Source organism: Arachis hypogaea, chromosome 5, assembly GCF_003086295.3.
Source record: "Arachis hypogaea cultivar Tifrunner chromosome 5, arahy.Tifrunner.gnm2.J5K5, whole genome shotgun sequence".
NCBI lineage: Eukaryota > Viridiplantae > Streptophyta > Magnoliopsida > Fabales > Fabaceae > Arachis > Arachis hypogaea.
In genome coordinates this window covers 96,083,871-96,104,964 of record NC_092040.1, presented here as the reverse complement: position 1 = coordinate 96,104,964, position 21,094 = coordinate 96,083,871, and the positions used below count along the sequence as shown (strand labels likewise).

Below are 21,094 nucleotides of genomic sequence, written 5' to 3'. Positions count from 1 at the left end.
CTCGCACGTAGGAGTCCATTCAAATGCTATTCCTTTCCTCATTAGATTGAAGAAGGGTAGGGCTTTTGCTGCCGACGCTCCGAGGAAGCGGGATAACAAGGTGAGGCGACCTGCTAGTCTCTGAACGTCTTTGACACATCCCGGGCTCCTCATTTGGAGTATTACCTGGCATTTCTCGGGATTGGCTTCTACTCCTCTTTGGGTTATCATGAATCCCAGGAATTTTTTGGCCTCCATGGCAAAAGCGCATTTGAGGGGGTTAAGCCTCATGCCGTGCTGTCGGAGAGATGCGAACACACTTTTCAGGTCGGTCAAGAGGTTGTCAGGCTGCGTAGTCTTTGCAAGGATATCGTCCACGTAGACTTCCACTGTCTTGCCTATGAGGCTTCCGAATATTTTGTTCATCAGCCTTTGGTATGTTGCCCCTGTGTTTTTCAATCCGAACGGCATCACCTTGTAGCAATAGGTCCCTCTGGGTGTTATGAATGCTGTTTTGTCCTCGTCGGGTCGGTGCATCGGTATTTGGTTGTAGCCGGAATAGGCATCCATGAAGCTCAGGTACCGGTACCCCGCCGTCGTGTCGACGAGTGCATCTATGTTGGGAAGCGGAAAGCAGTCCTTGGGGCATGCTTTGTTGAGGTCGGAATAGTCCACACACATTCTCCATTTGCCATTGTACTTCTTTACCAGAACTACATTTGACAGCCAGGTCGAGTAGTCTAGTTCTCGTATGAAACCCGCTTCTAGGAGGCTGGCTGTCTGCTTGGCCACCTCCTCTGCTCTCTCCTGGGACATCTTCCTCCTTCTTTGGGCCACTGGACGGGTGTCCGGCTTGACGACCAGGTGGTGTGACATGAATCTAGGGTCTATGCCCGGTATATCGGCTGGCGTCCAAGCGAATAGATCTCCGTTGGCCCTAATTATTTTTACTAGGGGTTCTATCAACTCGTGTGGGAGGTTTTTATTAACGAATGTGAACTTTTCCTCCGTGTCACCGACCCTGAACTTTTCCAAGTCCCCCTCTGGTTTTGGCCTTGGCTTGTCGTCGACTCTGGCGTCTAAGTCTGCAAGGAACACTCCAGATGCTTCTTTAGACTTCTTCCTCAAGGAGAGGCTGGCGTTGTCGCAAGCGACTGCTGTTTTTAGATCTCCTCTTATGGATCCTACAGATCTGTCATCAGCCACGAACTTCATAACCAACAGTTTCGTGTTAATTACCGCCTCAACATCGTTGATCGTTTTCCTCTCCAAGATGATGTTGTAGGCAGTGGAGTCCCGTAGAACCACGAACTCGGCCATCATTGACCTCCGCACTTGTCCTTGTCCCACGGAGGTCGGGAGGGATATTATCCCGTCTGGCTTAATGAAGTGGTCACCCAACCCTATGACACCGTGTTGGTGAGTCATGAGGTCAGCGTCCCGTAAACCTAGCGCATCGAACACATTGCGGAACATAATGTTCGAATCTGCCCCCGTGTCCACAATGATTCGTTTGACGAGGCCGGTTCCCACCCTAGCCGTAATGACCATTGGTGGGTTCTCAGGGACCTCGTCGAACCAATGATCCTCTGGCCAGAAGGAAATAGTTGGGGACCTCTTGGAGCTTCGTGCCGGCGAGGAGGAAATTGCCAGGACTTTGGTGTCTTTCTTGTGTGCAGACCTCGACTTTGGCGTTGTGTTCTTGGCGGTCACCACGTTTATTATGGTGAGGCCATGTCGTTGTCTTCTGGTTTTTGCCGCCGTTTCATCGATCGGGTCTTGCCGTCTTCATCTTGGTCGCGATGTCGTCTCCTCGACTCCCTGATAAGGTGGGAGAATTCGGCCAGTTTACTATCCTTGATTGCTTTTTCTAGCGCATCTTTCAAGTCAAAACAGTCCTGTGTTTGGTGCCCGTAGCCTCTGTGGTAATCGCAGTAGAGGTTCTTGTTCCCCCCTGTACGGTCTTTTAGAGGTCGGGGCTTCGTCAATATTCCCTTTTCGGCGATTTGCTGGTAAACTTCTATGATGGAGAAAGTGAGTGGGGTGTAGTTGGTGAATTTCCCTATCTGGGGAGACGGTCTGGGTGCCTTGCTCGGCCCCCCGTCTCTGACATGTTCCTTCTGCCTTTCTCCGTTACCATGGTGCCTGGTTGATTGTAGGAGGGTTGCCGTTTGTTGGCAGCCACGACTCGGCTGACTTTCTCATCATTTATGTATTCCTTGGCTACAGTCTGGATCTCATGCATCGTCCAGACCGGTTTAGTGGTGAGGTGCTTTCGGAAATCCTCATTAAGAAGGTCATTCGTCAGACAAAGGCTGGCCACAGAGTCGGTTAGTCCTTCGATTTCTAGGCATTCATCGTTGAACCGATCTAGATACTTCCCGGTCGTCTCCCCGACGCGTTGGGTCACGCTGAGAAGATTGATTGGGTGCTTTGCCTTCATGATTCTAGTAGTGAATTGCGCCAAGAAGGCGCGGCTGATGTCCGAGAAGGCGGCTACAGAACCCTGCGGGAGGCTATTGAACCACCGTAACGCCAGGCCTGCCAGGGTGACTGGGAAAGCGTGGCACCTCACCTCGTCTCCCACTCCTTCGAGGTTCATTCGGGCCTCGAAGGCCGTTAGGTGCTCTTGCGGGTCCTGTGTCCCGTTATACCTCATGTCTATTGGTTTGTCGAAGTGTCTCGGCAACCGGACCTCAAGGATGAAACGGTGGAATGGGGTAGCGCCCATGATGACGGGTTGCCATGTTCTCTCGAACCTTCCTTCTCCGTTTTCGCGGTCCCCTCGCATGACGCACGCCCGTTTGCCCCGGGCGTAGATGATTGTATCGTTTCGCCTCCTAGGGCGCTGCCGATCCTCTCGGCTACTCTCCAATTCTGATCTCGGTATAGAGGTGCGCCAGGAGCGACTGCTTCGATTGGAGGTTCTTCCCCGACTCTCGGGGGACTGAGAGTAGTCAGGGTCGGAGGTCCGCTGACAATGCTCCTGATCTGCTAGTTGGCGCTCCAGATTCTGCACCCTGTGGCGCAGCTCCTGCATTATCCTGACGCTGCTATTGCCTGTTCTCCCGAAGGGGCACCTCTCCTGAGCTCTCGACTGGAACCCAGTTTGTCAGGAAGGGGATCTTAATCTCTCACGGGACGAGGCAACAGAGGCCGCCCCCTCGGGAGCCGCTGCGCGCCCGTGGTCCCCTGGACCCGGCACGATCTCTATTTAGCTTCGTTCGATCCCCACAGACGGCACCAATGTTCGGTAGGTCGGGTACCGGACGGTTCGGGTTGGTATCTTAGTTGATAAAGTGGGGGTCTTGCCTAGTCGTGAGCTCCCGGGCCGGCGAAGACAATGTTCCGAGTACTTCGTGCCAGGAGTGGGGGGTGTCACCTGCAAAGACACTCCGACGCTCTAGTCAATAGAATGTGCAAGCGAAAAAGGATGAGTGATAGGTGACGTACCTTGGGGGAAGGGTATGTCCCTCCCCATTTATACCGTGTCAGAGGTGGGCCCTGTAAGGACCGGCCCACCTCCTTTGAGACCTCCCTTGCACAGCTGCTTTATACCGTGTCAGAGGTGGGTCCTGTAAGGACCGGCCCACCTTCTTTGAGACCTTCTTGCACAGCTGTAAAGCAATTGTCAGGGACGCGTGTCCGGGTCGGCGATCGAGGCGCCCCCTCCCAACCGTTCGGATCGGATGGTGCCTGAGTCGAATCGATCCATATTTAGTTTGGGTCAGGCCGTAATAGTAATGAAATATGGTAACACAATATATAGAAGTAGTAAAAGTTATAATGATGATGATGATAATTAAACCTCACATATTATAAATAAACTCACTATAAAATTAATTTTTATTAGTATTTGCATATTTTTTAATAGAGAATTTTCATTGTCTCAAATTAATAATATCAAAGGCGATTGAATTGTCTTTATGTTTTAAGTTAAGAGTCACCTCATTTTTTGTGAAATGAACACGAACTGGATTAAGTGTTCATTCTTTTTAATCGATATATATATATATATATATATATTCTAGATGTTAAATAATTAGAATAAAATTAGAATATACATGTTATGTATAATATGTTATGTTGTTGGTCATAATCAAAACTTAGCATAAGTGCATGGTATTTATTTGTATAATTGTATAAGGCTCTCATTGATCCTTTTGCTCCATGTGATAGTTCCAAAATGATTGTTATTATTGGTGCTTAAATGATATTATCTAATTTTAAAAAATATTTAATTTAAAAATATAAAAATAAATAGTTTATAAATATTTAATATTTATTTTAAAAGACAATTTCAACAAATTCAGTATCAAATTAAAAAGGGGTAATGTTAGGTAGACAAAAAATAATTATAATATAGGAATATTACATAAAATTTTTCATTCTCTTGATAAGCAAGTGACATACACCCTCTTATCACTTATACTCTTTATCACCTACTATTTTGCTGCATGTTTGGACTTTGGAGTCATTAGTGTTCTTTTCAAAATTAATTTCAGTTTCTTCCAAATCAAATCTCTAACATCTCTCAATCACATTATTATCCATTAAAATGTAATAATTCTCTGCAAAAAATATTAAAATTAAATTAAAAAGTTTTAACAACTTCTACTGTACAACTTATATTTTACATATAGACTATTAATATATAAAAAATAAAATATAAAATATAAACAAAAATTAAAAAAATAAAAATAATTATTAACTCGTCATATTAAAATCAATAAATAAGCATACATATGAATATTAAATAAAAATATTAAAATAATTAAAATCATGGCCTATTAGTGCACATATGAGATAATTTGAAAAATACAATAAGACGTATAGTTTAGAATTTGATAATATTAATTATAAAAATTTATTAATTATAAACATTATAGGTATAAAATTATAAATATTATGAATACAAATTATGGATGTTATTAACATGAAATTATGGATGTTATTAACATGAATTTATAGATGTTATGTGTAAATTTATCAATTGAATAAATTAATTTAAGAATTTGATATTTTTTAAATTCAATTATGATAAAATTTAAAAAATATTTGTGTTAACTTTATATTTACATATGCAATAACTAAAATATGATATGTGTATGGACTAATATCTAATAAACATGAATTTAATTTTTAGATGTTAGTTGTATGTAATTATGGATATTATGTATATGTATGTATGAATGTTATGTGTATGAACTTAGTTAGTATACAATATAATTATAAATGCACGTAAAAGCACAAAAAAACCAATTTATTACCATACCTCATCAAAACTAGTGTGGTTTTTCATATTATCGAGAATTGGTTAACTGACAACAACCTCATCGGGTGAGTCCATCTGTTGTTCAAATTCTTCATCAGCACCTTCTACCATAGGTACTGTATTAAGGTCGAATTCAAATGTCATACTATTTGCAACGATAAACGCGACTTCTTGTAAAATTTTTTGACTTATACACTATTGTGCTTGCAATGGTATTAGAGTCGTGATTTTTGAATGATCATAATTAAATTAATGAAAGGTATATATTACAAAGAATCAAGTGCAAGTAAATGCCTTAACGGAAATAAAGAATTAATGATTTTTTCGTATTTTCATTGATTGATATTAAATGGCTTAAGGGAAACAAAGAATCAAGTGTAATTAACTCAATTAATGTATATTATCATTACCGTCCATTCTTCTTCTTCTTATTATTATTATTATTATTATTATTATTATTATTATTATTATTATTTAATGTATTCTTAAATATAAAAATTTAATTATAAAAAGAATATTAAGTATTGATTACAAGAATGCCTAATAGTAAGGAATATGATATTATAATTAATATCATTAATAAGTAGAATGGATAAGAATATGATAAGTAGAATGATAAGAGAATGAGATAAAAAAAATAAAACTTTTATTAAGTGATATAAATGAAGTAAATTATAGAAACTTTTGGCCAATTATGGCTGAAAATTTTTTGTTACCAAACTTTTTCTATTAAAAAGCACTAAAAAATTTGCCTAGTTCCAAACTTCCAATTAAGTAGTGTGGTATGAGGTGTATATTATTGTAAAATGTAAAGAGTTTTTTTTGTGCTTAAACATGAAAAAAAATAAAGCAAACATTATCCTATATCCAAGCAAATGATTTGTCGGAGATCAGCATAAGACTCAGACCAAATAACATGATTAGAGTTACTCTTGGCACCATATCTAGACATCCAATCCGCAACTCTATTTGCTTCTCGGGACACCCCCTCAACGTAAACAAGCCAAGGACAAGATAAAAGCTCCTGAATCTTGTGAACCAAATCTGTTACTTCAGATGAATACCCACTTGTAAGCTCATGCATGATGGATAGAATGTCAATGCAATTCGTTTCACATATAATATCTCTCAAACCGCAATCCCAAGCTAAAACTAGCCCCCTCCAAGCAGCAAATAATTCACATCTGATGATAGACCAGGGGGAATGCTTCCAGAGCAGCCCGAGATCTAATCTCTCTTAGAATCTCTAATAATACACCCAAATTCTGCTAAATTTGAATCCAGATACAAGCTTTCGTCACAATTAACTTTAAAACTATTGCCTACCGGTGGTTCCTAACACAGGCAATTTCGGAGAGACCTAAAGGCATTGTTTCGATTCTTGTAAACCTGTAAGTCCTTGGCGATAATTCTAGCCAAGGCAATAATCTTGTGGTCTGTCCAAGAGTTTTCAGTATTGAATATGTCATTGCACCTATGTCTCTATATCCACCAAAGTTCTGCACCAAAAGATGCCTCATTGTTAGCCAAGGTCTTCCGAAACCACTCTTCAAGAGCAGTACCCACCGTCGGGTCTAGGATACTAGAATCCAACATATGCCAAATTGCCTTTGATCATTCACAGTCTCTAAAGCAATGCTCCATAGTCTCCTGTGCCTTGTTACATCTCTTACATATATTTGAAGAAGCTAAATGCTGCTTGAATCGAAAGGTCTCAATTGGTAGAGAATCATGTAAGCCAAGCCACATAGTAAATTTAAACTTCTCCGAAATGTTTGTATTCCACAACCAGTTCCAGTTACTATTGGCATTCCAATTTAATGTTTTCTCTAATAACCATCTATAACTCTCCCTTGCACTATACTTTTTTGTTGCTGCAGGCCACCACTCCCACTGTGGCTCCAACTCAGTCGAACTAAGATATCTCATACCACAAATAAACTGCTTAATCTCATACGGAATGGGTGTGGTAAGACTATCAACCTCCCAAGACACCCATTTCCATAAGTCAGCCACTATGAAATCTGATTCAGAAATATGTACATAAGGAATAAAGTTGCAAAGCTTACCAAAAGGAGTCCACTCATCATATCAAACTGATTTGTGGACATTCCCAATATTCCAATGAAGCCTTTTCTTGAGATGCTCATAGGCACTAACAATGTTCTTTCAGGTAGCTGATGAAGAATTTCTACTATTTTCGTTCATACCAGATTGTTTCCTGAGATATTTATACTTCAAAACCTGCACTCATAACTTCTCACTATTATTTAGACAATCCCATACCAACTTTTCTAGAAGCGCCATGTTAGCACAGGTAGTATCCCTAATACCCAATCATCCTTCTCTTTTAAGAGTTATGGCGACCTCTCACCTGACCAGAGGCAACCCTTTGTCGGTCGCTTGGCCTTTCCATAAGAACTGTCTCATCAAGACAAGGGATCAATTTTATTACATGCATACTTCGGGAGAAGAAAAATTTGCATTTCATAAATCGGGATAGAAGTCATAACTGATTTAACAAGACAAAGCCTCCCTGCCTTATTCAACAGGCATCTTTTTCAACTAGAAAGTTTTCTCGAAATTTTTTTAATAATCTCTTGAGCCGTCTTCCTAAAAGTTCTGAATATTGTATCCAAAATATATCAGACACATAAATACAATAATTTAACGAAATATATGTGCGTCATAGATTTGTATGAACGTAGTTGAGTAGATACAATATATATGGACATTCTTATTAATGTTCACATTCCAAATAACTATTTTTATGTTAAAAAGAGTGTATTATTAGTACTACGTTATCAATAATAAAATCATTATATAATTTCTAAAGAGAAAGTTTAGGGGATTTGTAGTTTTTAATCACTAATTAGTCATTAATATTATTTTTAATAATGTGAAATTATATCTAATAATGTAAAATTATTTCATTCTTTTTATGATTAAATGTTGTCTAGAATTTAAGAAAAATATTGACCCTAACACTCCTCATTTATAAATATGAGATAACTTTTATTTTTTAAAATAATTAATCTTATTCAATAATTATAATATTACGTGAGAGTTTATTTGTATTACACTAATTTTTAGGTTAAATTAACCTCTCTCAATTTATATATCAAAAATATTATTTATATATTAAAATTAATTATAAAAATAAATTATTATATAATTTTATATAGATATATATTTTTTAATTTTTTAATTTATATTTTATAATAATAATTAATTTTAGTAATTAATTTTAATAATATTCAAATGATTGTCTTGTGTATATATATATTTTTTCTATGTATGGGAGGCAAGATCGTTGATGTGGCATTACCGATAAGCACCTGCTAAGTGATGAACTGAACCCACAGTGAACAAGAACTTAAGTGCAAAGGATTTTAATTGGAAAAGGTTTTAAAAAAGCAGAAGCACTAAAATTAAAAGTTGTTCATTAAACCAATCATTTAATTTTCAAAAGAATGACTTGAAGTTGAAACTTGCAACTACATATATATCATCAGTGCCATGCATAATGTATGTGCAGTGCCACCAATAATTCTGGACTAAAATATCTTATTTATTTTATGGAGACATGGCGGATATTTATTTGAAATTGACAAGATAATAATTTTATTTGAGAACTGTGCTTTAATTTATATGTTTTTATATATAGTTTTTTACCTCGTTGGTGGTTAGTTATGGCCAAATGTCCCTTTTCTTCTTTCTTTAACTTCGTTAGTTCTCATCCACATAGTCTATGTGGATAAAGAAAGTTAATTGAACCTCTAACCAGGCGTTATTATGGTCACAATATAGTGCATAAAGAATTTTTACTAATAGATATCTTACACATACTAATTAAAATTTTAAAAGAGGTAAATCTATCTTTTCAATTTTTCTAAGTTTACCGATTATTTACCAAGCACAACAAATATAATGTGGGCATAAAGAATTCAAAGGGAGATAGCCATTGGATCTTCTAGTGAGACTTTTCTTTCTATTTTCAAGGCTCAAGTTATTTAAGATACTTGGTTTCAAAGACAAAGATATTTACTATGTATTTTAATCAATCTCAAGTTCATTGCTGGAATTTTGTCTTAAAATTAAATCAAGGTACACCATTGTCATCTATTTATCATCGCTTGATGATATTTCTTTTTTATGATATTTTTTAATGCAATAAATTAAAAACTAATTTATTATAGATCTAAATTTTATTTAAGAATCTGTATTTATTAATAAATTATTACATACACAAAATAAAATTTAAATTTTTAATATTTATTTATTTAGTTAATAGACGAGTAAATGAAACACTTAACTATTTCATGTTAGTTATTGATATTCATTCTAAATAATAACAAAAATCTAAGCCAATTTATCTTATCTTTTGAGGCTCCAAGAAAGCAACAAAAAAGTAGTCAACACTCACTAGTAAATACTAGCTTTGATCATACAACAACAAAATAAAATAAAAAATGAACCGATAATAAAAACTTTCCAATTTTTAACGTTTTTATGATTAGTTCCGTTATTAATGATTAACTTAGTCCTCAAGGCAAATGCTAGCTTTGAGGTTACTATATATAATGAAATGGTATAAAGTTTTATTGGTTACCATCATGGAGACCTTCTAGTAAATTCCAAGTCTTGAAAACGTAAAGCACAAATATGAAAACAAACAATTTAATACTAACCCCACCATGCAAACGCTCTTTTGGCTCGTGCACTTCAATCTCCAATCACTTGGCACTGTTTAATATAAATTTCCCCCGCTTCCTACTAGATTGGGGTGCATTAATTATATTGACTGGCTTATTAATTAATTAATTGTTTTATTTATATAGTACCTATCTTATATTTTAACATTTTTTATTAGAGAGATATATAATTGCTTGTACTTTCAAGAGTGGATATGAGCGGTGAGATTAGAAAATTGGAGATCTTAATTTAATTAACTGCAAAATCAGGTCACGAGAATAACTTGTAAATCATTCTAATACTTAAGTCAATAATATTTGTAAGTATTAGATTTTATTGAGTTCTCTTTTTTTTTTTTATTCTCTTGCTTTTCGTTTTTTAAGTATTTATTGTTTTTATTATACGCTTTTAATGTTATAATTTGACAATTTTATGAGTTAATAATTTTATTAACTGTTGTGCCGTATTTGTTATTTAGTAACATTGGATTCTCATTTAATTGTAATTATGAGTATCATACTTATTTAGAACAGTGTCTCAATTCAAATTTTTTGACTTAAAGACTTTGTCACGAGTGTCAGAATTTACGAGATCGAGCCTAAATAAACGAGTTTTACATTTTTAAAGCGCAAAGATCTTTAAAAAAATTTTCAATTTTCTTTGTGCAGTTGTAACTTCCCTCGATATGTGAACCGTCAAGCTACAATTACAACTTTTCTCAACTATGATCATCATGGCCCCTGGTCGTATGACTTCGAGACCGAAATTGTCTCAATTGTGATCGTTCTGCCAACCGACGCTCTAACTCAACCTGATGGCATTCCAGCTCTTGCATTCTATGACACATTTTCAGCACGGCATGATGGTAGTCATCCCTTAATCCCCAAAGTTTCGAACCTCAGAGTTTTGAGCTCCAGTATTACGAGCTCCGAATTGGGTACTTTACGGTTCTCATAACTTGGGGGAACTTGATATTGCTCATGAGTAGGTAGGGTGTCATCCGTTTCGTGCCCATCTTCTTGATGCCATTCTTTAAAAGGAGTGGTTGAGTTGATCACCAAATGGATTCCAACAGACAGTACCAAATGTTCATACCAAATGTTCATACCCCAAAAGACCCACTTTGCTGCAAGAGCTCCAGACGCCTAACGAGGTGCCTTGCGACCTGCATTTGAAAAGCACAAATATCCGTATGGAATGAGAACCAGAGGTTTTCAACATGGTAATGGTGCCGTATACATAAGATATAAGGTCCCGAAAAAGCTAAAGACAATCCTAAAACTCTAACACTTAGATTATAAGATTTAAAGAATTAGAACAAAAACCATAAATAGGGGTAGTTTTCTAAGGTTCTTAAAACTTAACCAAATTCTCACTAAAACCCTCAACTATCCCCTTCCTCCACATCCTCCAAGACACCAGTAGAACCACACAAATAGACAAGACAGACAAAGCAGACACAAGTATATTACAGATATAACAGGTAGCAAATATAGCAAGTAAGCATAATAATCACATAGGCAAGCCCAATTAATGCACAAGCAAACAAAACATACATATGCATATAATGAAAGTCTATCCTATTAGCCGTGAACTCACGTGTCGGTTACTTTGCCAAAACCCGACACATATGGTAGCTAACCCAGACATTTGTCCCTAGGTTGTGCACCCCCAGGAAGAACTTTAACGAAGGAGGGTGCCTTTCCACCTTCTCTTGGAGGTTTCATGAAGGAGAGTGGCATTCCCCATCGAAGGAGTGTGCCTTTCCACCTTGCAACCAGAGAAGAATGTGGGGAAAATAATACGAAGGAGAGTGTCTTTCCACCTTTCCCACATCCCCATCATGACAAGAGAGGGAATCCTCCGTCCTCAACTTGCCATCTGAACACATTTTAAAGTTAACACGCAAGCGGGTTCGCACCCAAACCTTTCCATCTTGACCATTCCGGCCATACCCAGTCATTGCCAGTCTCAATATTCACCCCTCAATTCAGTCACATCTACGCACTTTTCATTCTTAATTCGTCATTTTCCAAGCTTACTTCCCCCAAGCTATCATCCCTTCCTAGCTTCACCTTATCACTAGGCATACCACTAAGGTTTAGGGGCTAAAGGAGTAAAAATAGAGGTTTAAAAATTCAAAATTAGTTTTAAAACACAAAAAACTCATTGCTGAAAATAGGGAGGTTGCGTATGCAGCACCTTGCTTGCGTACGCAAGGGATCATTTTATCCTACTCGCGTACGAATCCCCCTTACTCACGTACGCGAGATACCAAACTCGGAAGGGTTAGTCGTGTCGCGTGCAATTGGTCGCGTACCCAACCCCTTAAAGATCCCTGCTCGCATACGCATGCCCCTGCTCGCGTACACAAGATACCAAACTTGAAAGGATTGGTCGCGTCACGTGCAAGTGGCCGCGTACGCAAGTTCTGCAGAATAGGTAAAAATGCTAAGTGCTTGCAGAATTTCAATTTTGCACACCAAACTTCCAACGCGCATAACTTTCTCATTTTAAAATATTTTTCATCCGTTCTTCGAATGTTATAAACTTCACGAACCCAATTTTCATATGAAATAAGTTTGAAAGAATTTAGGAGTCTGGAAGCTATGTTATGGCTCACCGAAATTTTGCCAAAAATTAGATTTTTACAAAAATGCTCTAACCTTTATTTTCATCAATTCACCATTCAAAACCAACTTTATATGCTCATAATCAACACCAAAATATATCATACCATAGAAACACATCCCCACATCCTACCACAACCAATCATACCTCAATTTAAACAATCTCATACATGAACTTCTCAATTAAACCAACAAGATCATCAATAATTCATCACATGTATATATTCATTCCCATCATCCTCATCATTCATCATTAAAATCATCATGCATTAATACATTCTCACCACAACATCAATTACCAAAATTCATACTCAACCCAAATCAACAATCATCATCAAGGATACTAAATATTTAACACAATCATGCATTCCAACCTATCTTATGGTCATCTAGCCTAAGTTTTCACAAGACATTATATATTAAATACAAGAAACCAGAACCATACCTTGGCTGATTTCTCCCATAAGCCAAAAATACCCAAATTGATAAGGTTACAAGCCTTCAACACTGAAATCTCAGCACTCATGGCTTAAACAAGCTTCCAATCTCTTCAATTGAGTTCCAATCTCATATATACACTACCTAACATATATTATCACATTCTCATGCACCAACTTAATTCTCATTCACAATTAACCAAGGGATTCACTAGGGTTTGAGGATCTTTACCTTGTATGTGCCTTAATCAAACAAAAACCTGCTAATTCCTCAAGTTAACTTGATCCTAAACATCAAATTAACCAAAGATCTCAACACCCACAACACAAATTTTCAAAATTGGGGAAGAAATAATTGAAATTAAGAATGTGACTTCCTTACCGAATTTCTTACCGGACTTTGTAGAGCTCAATGATGCAGTCGTGTGGCTGCAAACGGTGCGGCGATCGGAGCTCGGAGTAGGAAGATATCTTGGTTTGAAATTGGTGTTAGGGTTTAAACTTCATATTCAGTCCCTCCCTTCTTGATTTAGCGTTCCTCATGTAATGAGGATGAAATATGGCTGAGTCCTTTTATTTAATGAGGTTTGGGTTGGGCCTTGGGCCTAATATGAGACCAGTTTTTCCAGTTTGTTTTGTTCGACCCAATTTTAGGCCAAATTCTTTAAAATTAGTATCAAAATTCTTATTTTAATTAGCTCTATCTCATTAGATTATAATATTCTATTTTCTAATTGCTTGATTAATAATTAACTTTTTTGATTAATTATTTACAAATTTTGCAGATTTTACACCAGATATGGAGGATGATAAACCACTATTTTATGGTGTATTTTGTATTGAATTGAGTGGATTTTATCCATTATTCTCACACGTATTCATATAATTCGCAGTTTTACATTTTTCTTCCTAATTTTGTGCTATGAGAAAACATGCTTCTTTGGCCTTAAATTTGCTAATTTTAATTTTTTTTCTTATTACCATTCGATGCCGTGATATGTTTGTTAAGTGTTTTCAGAGTTTATATGGCAGGAATGATTTACAGGATGGAAAAAAAGCATGCAAAAGTGGAAGGAACACAATGAATTGAAGTTTTGAGAATCCGATAGCGACGCGTACGCGTGACTGAGTCAATGTCCAAATGACGCGCACGCATGACTGACGTATACGCGTGGCTAGTGAAAAGTCCAGCGACGCATACGCGTGGTTGACGCGTACGCGTGTCACGTGCAGCAATTACAGAAAACGCTTGGGCCAATTTTTGGGCTGCTTTTGACCCAGTTTCAGGTCCGAAAATACAAACTAGAGGCTACAGAGTGAAGCTGGAAGGGGAACTAATTTTCATTCATTCACAATTTGTAGGTTTAGATGTAGGTTTCTAGAGTTTCTAGTTTTATTTCTTCTCCAATTCAGATTTTCATCTTGCTTTAATTTAGTTTCTCTTCTACATTTTATTATTCTAGCATCTTAGTTTATCTTCTCTTGTTGATTTCTTTATTTTCCCAATTTATTTTATGAACTCTTCATGTTAGATGCAATTTCCTTTTAATGTAATTTGAGGTATTTCATGTTTATTGCTTCTTTCTTCATTTGTTGTTATTGATTCCTTGCAACTGTGATCGTAGATTTTACATTCTCTTATTACTTTTCTATACTTTTATTTTGTGCCTTCCAAGTGTTTGAGAAAATGCTTGGGTGGATTTTAATTTAGATTTTTATGTTCTTGACTTGGATTGATTATTTAGAGACTCTTGAGTTATCAAAAGTCTTTTGTTGATTGGTGATTAAAGATTGCCAGTTAGCTTGAACTTTGACAAACCCCAATTTGACGGTTTATCTTGTATTGAATTTAGGGGATTTTATCACCTTTTTCCCACATTTACCCAATGAATTAGCATGGTTTTGTATATTCTCCTTTAATTGTGCTTAAGAGTGAAAACATGCTTTTTAGGTCTTAAAATAGCTAAAATTAATTCACCTTGATTCTAGTAGATGCCTTGATATGTTTGTTAAGTGATTTCAGATTTAGGAGGCAAAGATTGGATCAAGGGAATGAAGAAAAAGCATGTAAAGTTGGAGAACTCATGAAGAAATGAAAGAACCGGAAAGCTGTCAAGCCGACCTCTTCGCACTTAATTGACCATAACTTGAGCTACAGAGGTCCAAATGATGCGGTTCCAGTTGGGTTGGAAAGCTAACATCAAGGGCTTCGTAGTGATATAAATTTTGCCATATGTTGCTTCGCGTTCAGAGGCGCACACGCGCACTTTGCGCGCGCGCGCCGATTCTGTCCGTGGCCCACTTTAATGAAATCGTCCCCAGCGGTTTTAGGAGCCATGTGGGCCCAATCCAACTCATTTCTGATGCTATTTAAGTCAAGTATTGAAGGGGAATCAAGATACTTTAGATACTTTTGATCATTAGCTTAGTTTTAGGAGTTAGAGTTAGTTTTAGAGAGAGAAGCTCTCACTTCTCTCTAGGATTAGGAATTAGGGTTAGATTAGGATCTCATAATTCTAGGTTTAATTCAAGTCTCCTTCTACTTCTACCTTCAATTGATGATTGCTACACTTTGGTTCTTCTTTCTATCCCTATCCTCTTGTGTAATTTCTCTTATTTTGTTTCTAGGTTTTGTAATTGAGATATTTTTGTTCTTTTGTTTTCTTTTAATAATGCAATTTGAGATAATTCATATGATTGTGATGTTGTTGATTGTTGCTTTGTTAATTCTTTGTAATTGTTGATTGTTGATTCCTTTTATTCTTACAAATAAAAATGCTTTCTTTCATTACCCTCCAAGTGTTTGATGAAATGCTTGAGAGGATGTTAGAGTAGGATTTTATGTTCTTGGCTTGAGAAGGTAACTTAGGATTTCTTGAGTCACTAGTGTCCAATTGATTGCTAGTTGATAGCCATTAACTCTAGCCTTCATTAATCCAATTAGTGGAAAGCTAGGACTTATGGACTAGGATTGATATAACTCACTTGACTTTCCTTTGTTAATTGATTTAAGGATGACTAAGTGGGATTAATCCTTGCAACTACCATACTTGTGGCTAGTGATAATGATGAAGACCCTTGACAACCAAATCTTGCCAAGACCATTTTGTTAATAAAGTTTTCTTACCATTTACTATTCATGTTTCTCCTCTAAAACCCCAAATATAACTCACAACCAATAACAAAACACTTTATTATAAATCCTAGGGAGAATGACCCGAGGTTTAAATACTTCGGTTTATAGATTTTAGGGGTTTGTACTTGTGACAAACAAATTTTTGTATGAGAGGATTATTGTTGGTTTAGAGACTATACTTCGACGAGATTTCATTTGTAAAATTCTAAACCGTCAAAAATCTAATCGTCAAAATGGCGCCGTTGCCGGGGATTTGCAATGGTGTTATGTTATTGGTTATTGTACATATGTGAATATTGTGAATATGTTTGTCTTTTGCTTGTTTGTTAGTGTTTGTTAGGTTTAGGACTTCGTTGCTTATCTTTGTTAATTTTTGTTTTCTTTGCTATTATGAATTCTCATCCTCACTTAGGCTATGAGTTTGGCTCAAATTATGTTGTAAGAAATGGGAACTACAATGGTAATATGCAAGGATTTTGGCACAACCAAAGATGGGAAGAGCCTCAAGGGATTGATCAACCTTCTTGGCAACAACCTCCAACTCCTTATGGGTATAACTCTTATCCTAATGCATATCAATCTAATGGATGTGGTAACCCTTATTGTGATTGTCAACAACCACTACCACATGCCTATGAACTACCCACTCAACATGATTTTGAACCACCTTGCTCACAAGCCCCATATCACCAAAACCCTCCATATGACCCCAATCCTTATCCACCATACCCACCACCTTATGAGCCATATGAACCATACATGGAACCACCACCATTCCAACACAATTACTCTCAAGAACCACCTCAATGCACACCATCTCCATACCCTTACCAAGAAGAACCACCTTCCTACTATAAACCCTCTCTCCAAAATAATGAACCCTCTTATCCACCCCAAACCCCAATAGACGACTCTCTCACATTGCTACTTCAAGGACAAGCGGATATGCAAAGGAACACCCTAGAGTTTGTGACTAACTTGACCAAGGTAGTGTCTACCTTAGCCTACAAATTTTTGAACACTCAAGGTGCTTCCGTGGCCACATGTGAAGAATCCATTGAAGATCATAGCATGAAGGAGGGATTGGAAAATTGGTGGAAAATGAGGGAGGCTATTTTGTATTAGAGCAATTGGAGGAGCCTATGGTTATTGAAGAAAAGGAAGAAGTGGTTGAGGATTTAGGAGACGTTGAGAGTCCATGGGAATGTAGCATCATGGAGCACTTTCCCAAGAAGCTTGATATTGATGTTGAGGAAGGTGCGCAACCTCCAAGGCATGTCATAGTTGAAGACTTGGGAGAAGCTTATCAAGAGATGGATTCAATCATGGATGAATTCCTCTCTACAATGGAATCCTCTCCCATTGGACATGAAGTTGAAACTATAAAAGAGTGTGCACAACCTCCCAAGGATAACGAAAATGGCATGGTATATATTGAAATTGAAGAATATGAAGAGGTTGATCAAGAGATGAACTCATTCATCAATGAATTCCTATCCAAAGTTGAATCACCTCCCATTAAACAAGATGAAGCTCTTGAAGACAACACCAAGCCACGTAACAAAGGGGATGAGGTTGAAATTGAAGAAGCTTGTGAAGAGGTGGAAATAACTAAAGAAGAGCCTAAAGAAGTAAACCTTGCATTGTCTAAGTGTGGGGAGGTCTCCCTTCCCAAGTCACCATCCAAAACAATATTCAAGTGGGTAAAATTCTTATCCCTAAGCTTTACTTTCTCACTTGAATATGGTTTAATTGAAAATGATGGCCAACTTAGAGCTCTTTGTGGAGTCAAAAGTATAAGAGAGTTGTGTAGTAGTTGGAAACATCATTCTAAACTCATGACGGTTGTAAGCTCAAAATTCAAGAGCAATGGTTGGTGTGAAACCAAATGGCATGGGTCTAGGAAGTTGTTTGGAGGTTTCTTTGAGAATTCCAAGGCCATACCACCCGGATGGAATAATGACGATCAATCTAAGGACGGGTGTCAAAACAAAGTATGGGATCCCGGATCGCACAATGAAAATCAAATTTGGGAGCTCATGGTTTGTGGAGAACTCCATCAAAGCTTGAAGATATTGAAATTGAAGAATGGAGCTTATTGGAGATTCAAGCATTGGTGGAAGTTCCAAGATGAGTACAAGCACAAGCCACCTTGAGAAGAGCTCCCCATAAGTCCAACTTAAGGACTTAAACTAAAAGTGCTAGGTGGGAGACACCCCACCATGGTAAACTCTTTCCATACTCTTTTAGTTTTGTTAATAAGTGAATTGAGTTGCCATTGTAGGTAGATTCTCATTTTCATTTTTATCTTTTGTAAATATTGGTAGAATTAGTTTAATTTCTTGTTTTTATTGTTTTATTGAGATTAGTTAGAAGTATAATATGATAAATAAGATTTTAGGGTGTTTTGGTAGCTGTTTGGAGGATTGAAAGGCTTGGATTGGTGCAAAAACATAGCAAAAATTTTTGAAAAACAGAACACCATCCACGCGTGCGCGCACATGACGCGTATGCGCACCTGAGCATTTTTCGACCACCCACGCGGACGCGCACTGTACGCGTACGCGTGGATGCAAAATTTCACCTCCAGCCAAAAAACCCGAGAGTTAGGCCTACACTGTGCAAACATTGGGCCTGAGGCACAAGTCTATGCTCGCGTGCGCGCACCTGGCGCGTACGCGCACATGATCTTAAATTCGCAATGCACGCGCACGCACACTGTGCGCGCGCGCGTCGATTGCACAATCTGCACCCACGGTACTTTTACCCGAGAGTTGTGCCAGACTTGGGCCGACATTATGCCTCCGGCCTAACTCGATGCACGCGTGCGCGTACCTGGCGCGTACGCGTCCTTCAACCAATATACCCATCGACGCGTAAACATGCGTGACGCGCACGCGTCTGTAAAAAAAAAAAAGAGTTTTTTTTCTCCCCTTCCATTTTCTTTTGCTTATCACATTCGCATACTTCTATTCTTCCCATTTTCATTTAGTTTTTGTAGCATGTTTTTGTTTTTTTAGTTCATTTTAATAATGGTGTTGCATCTTCCTACTCAATTGTTGAGACTTTCTTATATTATTTTGGTGCTTCTTGACTTGTTTGATATTGTTGGGTGATGAAACTTTTAAATCAATGCCTCATCTTGTACGACTCTTGTGTCTTTGTGCATTGATATGACCTCATATTGTCTTTCATGACCCACTTCTTCTCATTTGAACTTGATGCTCAATACACTCTTCATGCTTTAACTTTACTCTTGCATCAAGTATTACTTGATATGCCTTTTGCTTATACTGATTTCTCACTCACATGTTGTAGCTACCATGTCGTAGGGAATCATACTCTTATTTGGCATTAGCCCCGGCCTACGTTCTACTTGTTTTGATATCTTTGTTGTAGGCCTAATTGTCGTTCTTCTTTCCTTCCCTTTTAGGTTGGCCACCAAGAGAGAAGAAAGGAAAAGCTTTTAAATGGGGCAACAAACAAGTCATCCGCACAACCTTTTGAAGGAGCTCATCAATTATAGCAACCCGTCCACATTGCTCTTCTTTGCATGCACCGAGGACGGTGCAATCTTCAAGTGTGGGGAGGTCGTTCGACCGATCTCCATGGGTAACAATTTCCTTTTCAACACCAATTCTTAGTTTTCTTTGTTAGATTAGTTATTGCATTGCATGATAGGTTGCATGTTAGTTAGAATTTGTACATATTTTACTACCTTCTTCTTATTAGGACTACTTGGTTAGAGTGATGATTTCTTTCCCAAGAAACCATTTTAGGGCAACCTACCAATTTGAAAAAGAAAATTTGTGGAACTTGCTTGAAAGAATTTATTTTGGAACATGGTTTTGAGCTAAGAACACAAGCAAGTGAGTTTTGAGCCTAATGGTGTGGTTACATCTTATAACCACTTATTTTTCCTTCTTGTGTGTATTATTCTCTTCCTATGATTGTGATCTTTGCTTTGTTTGAGTCTATATGTCCATTATCCTTTGTATTCATGCATTTATATGATTGAGGCCATCATTTCATTAGCTCACTTACCCAAATAGCCTTACCTTTTATCTTCCTTTGTTAGCCAAATTTGAGCCTATGATTAACCCACTTTGTTCTTAATTTAGCACATTACAAGCCTTAAAGCGAAAAATAATAAAAGTCCTTATTTGGATCTTTGATTGGCTTAGGCTAGTGAGTGTGAGTGTCATCCAAGAGTGGGAAGACTTTGGGACATTGGTTGGGATAAAAGGGTGTTTGTGTTTTGTATTTTTATATTGGGGAATTGGGTACATGCTCATGTATTGATTAAATATATAGACCTTATGCATTGATGTTCTTGTATATAGTTTGAAAAAAAAAGAAATAAAAGTTAAAAAAAAAGAAAAAAAAGAAAAAGAAAAAGAAAAGAAAAGAAAATGTATATAGAAAAAGAAAGAAAAAGAAAAGCAATAAAAGGGACAAAATGCCCCAAAGTGAAGCTCAAACAATAAAGAATCAATGCATATGGAATGTGAATCAAAAAGGAAATGCATGAGTATGTGAAAAAGTGAGGAATGGGTAGTTAGTTTAGTACTTAATTGTATAGGTCATTATATAGGTTAGGTGGGAAAGTTCAAGCTAATCAAAGAACCAAATCCTAGTCCACTAGCCATATATGACCCTACCTTGACCCTAGCCCCATTACAACCTAAAGGAAAGACCACATGATAATTGTATGCATGCATGAAATAATTGTTGATTGCTAGATGAAAAACAAATCTTGGAAAGCATGGTTAGGGGAGAATTGAGAGAATCAACCCCAAACACCGAGCGACTAGAGTGCAAACACTCCCGGTGAGGGTTCGATGCTCAATTCCTTGATTCCCGGCTTTCATGAGCGTTCTTCTTGCAAGTCTACTTGAACTTCATTTCATACTTAAATTGGTAGGATTCATGAATCGTCATA

The 21,094-nt window shown here is 37.4% G+C and overlaps 1 protein-coding gene across 1 annotated transcript; it reads right to left on the bottom strand.

Moving 5' to 3' along the window:
- Positions 1 to 322: 322 nt before the first annotated feature.
- On the bottom strand, positions 323 to 1,530 carry LOC140173248 (uncharacterized). The gene is made up of 2 exons (XM_072196043.1): positions 659 to 1,530; positions 323 to 425 (listed from the first exon to the last, which is right to left on the bottom strand). Exons 1-2 carry the CDS (start codon positions 1,528 to 1,530, stop codon positions 323 to 325), a joined length of 975 nt encoding a protein of 324 aa, XP_072052144.1.
- Positions 1,531 to 21,094: the final 19,564 nt, after the last annotated feature.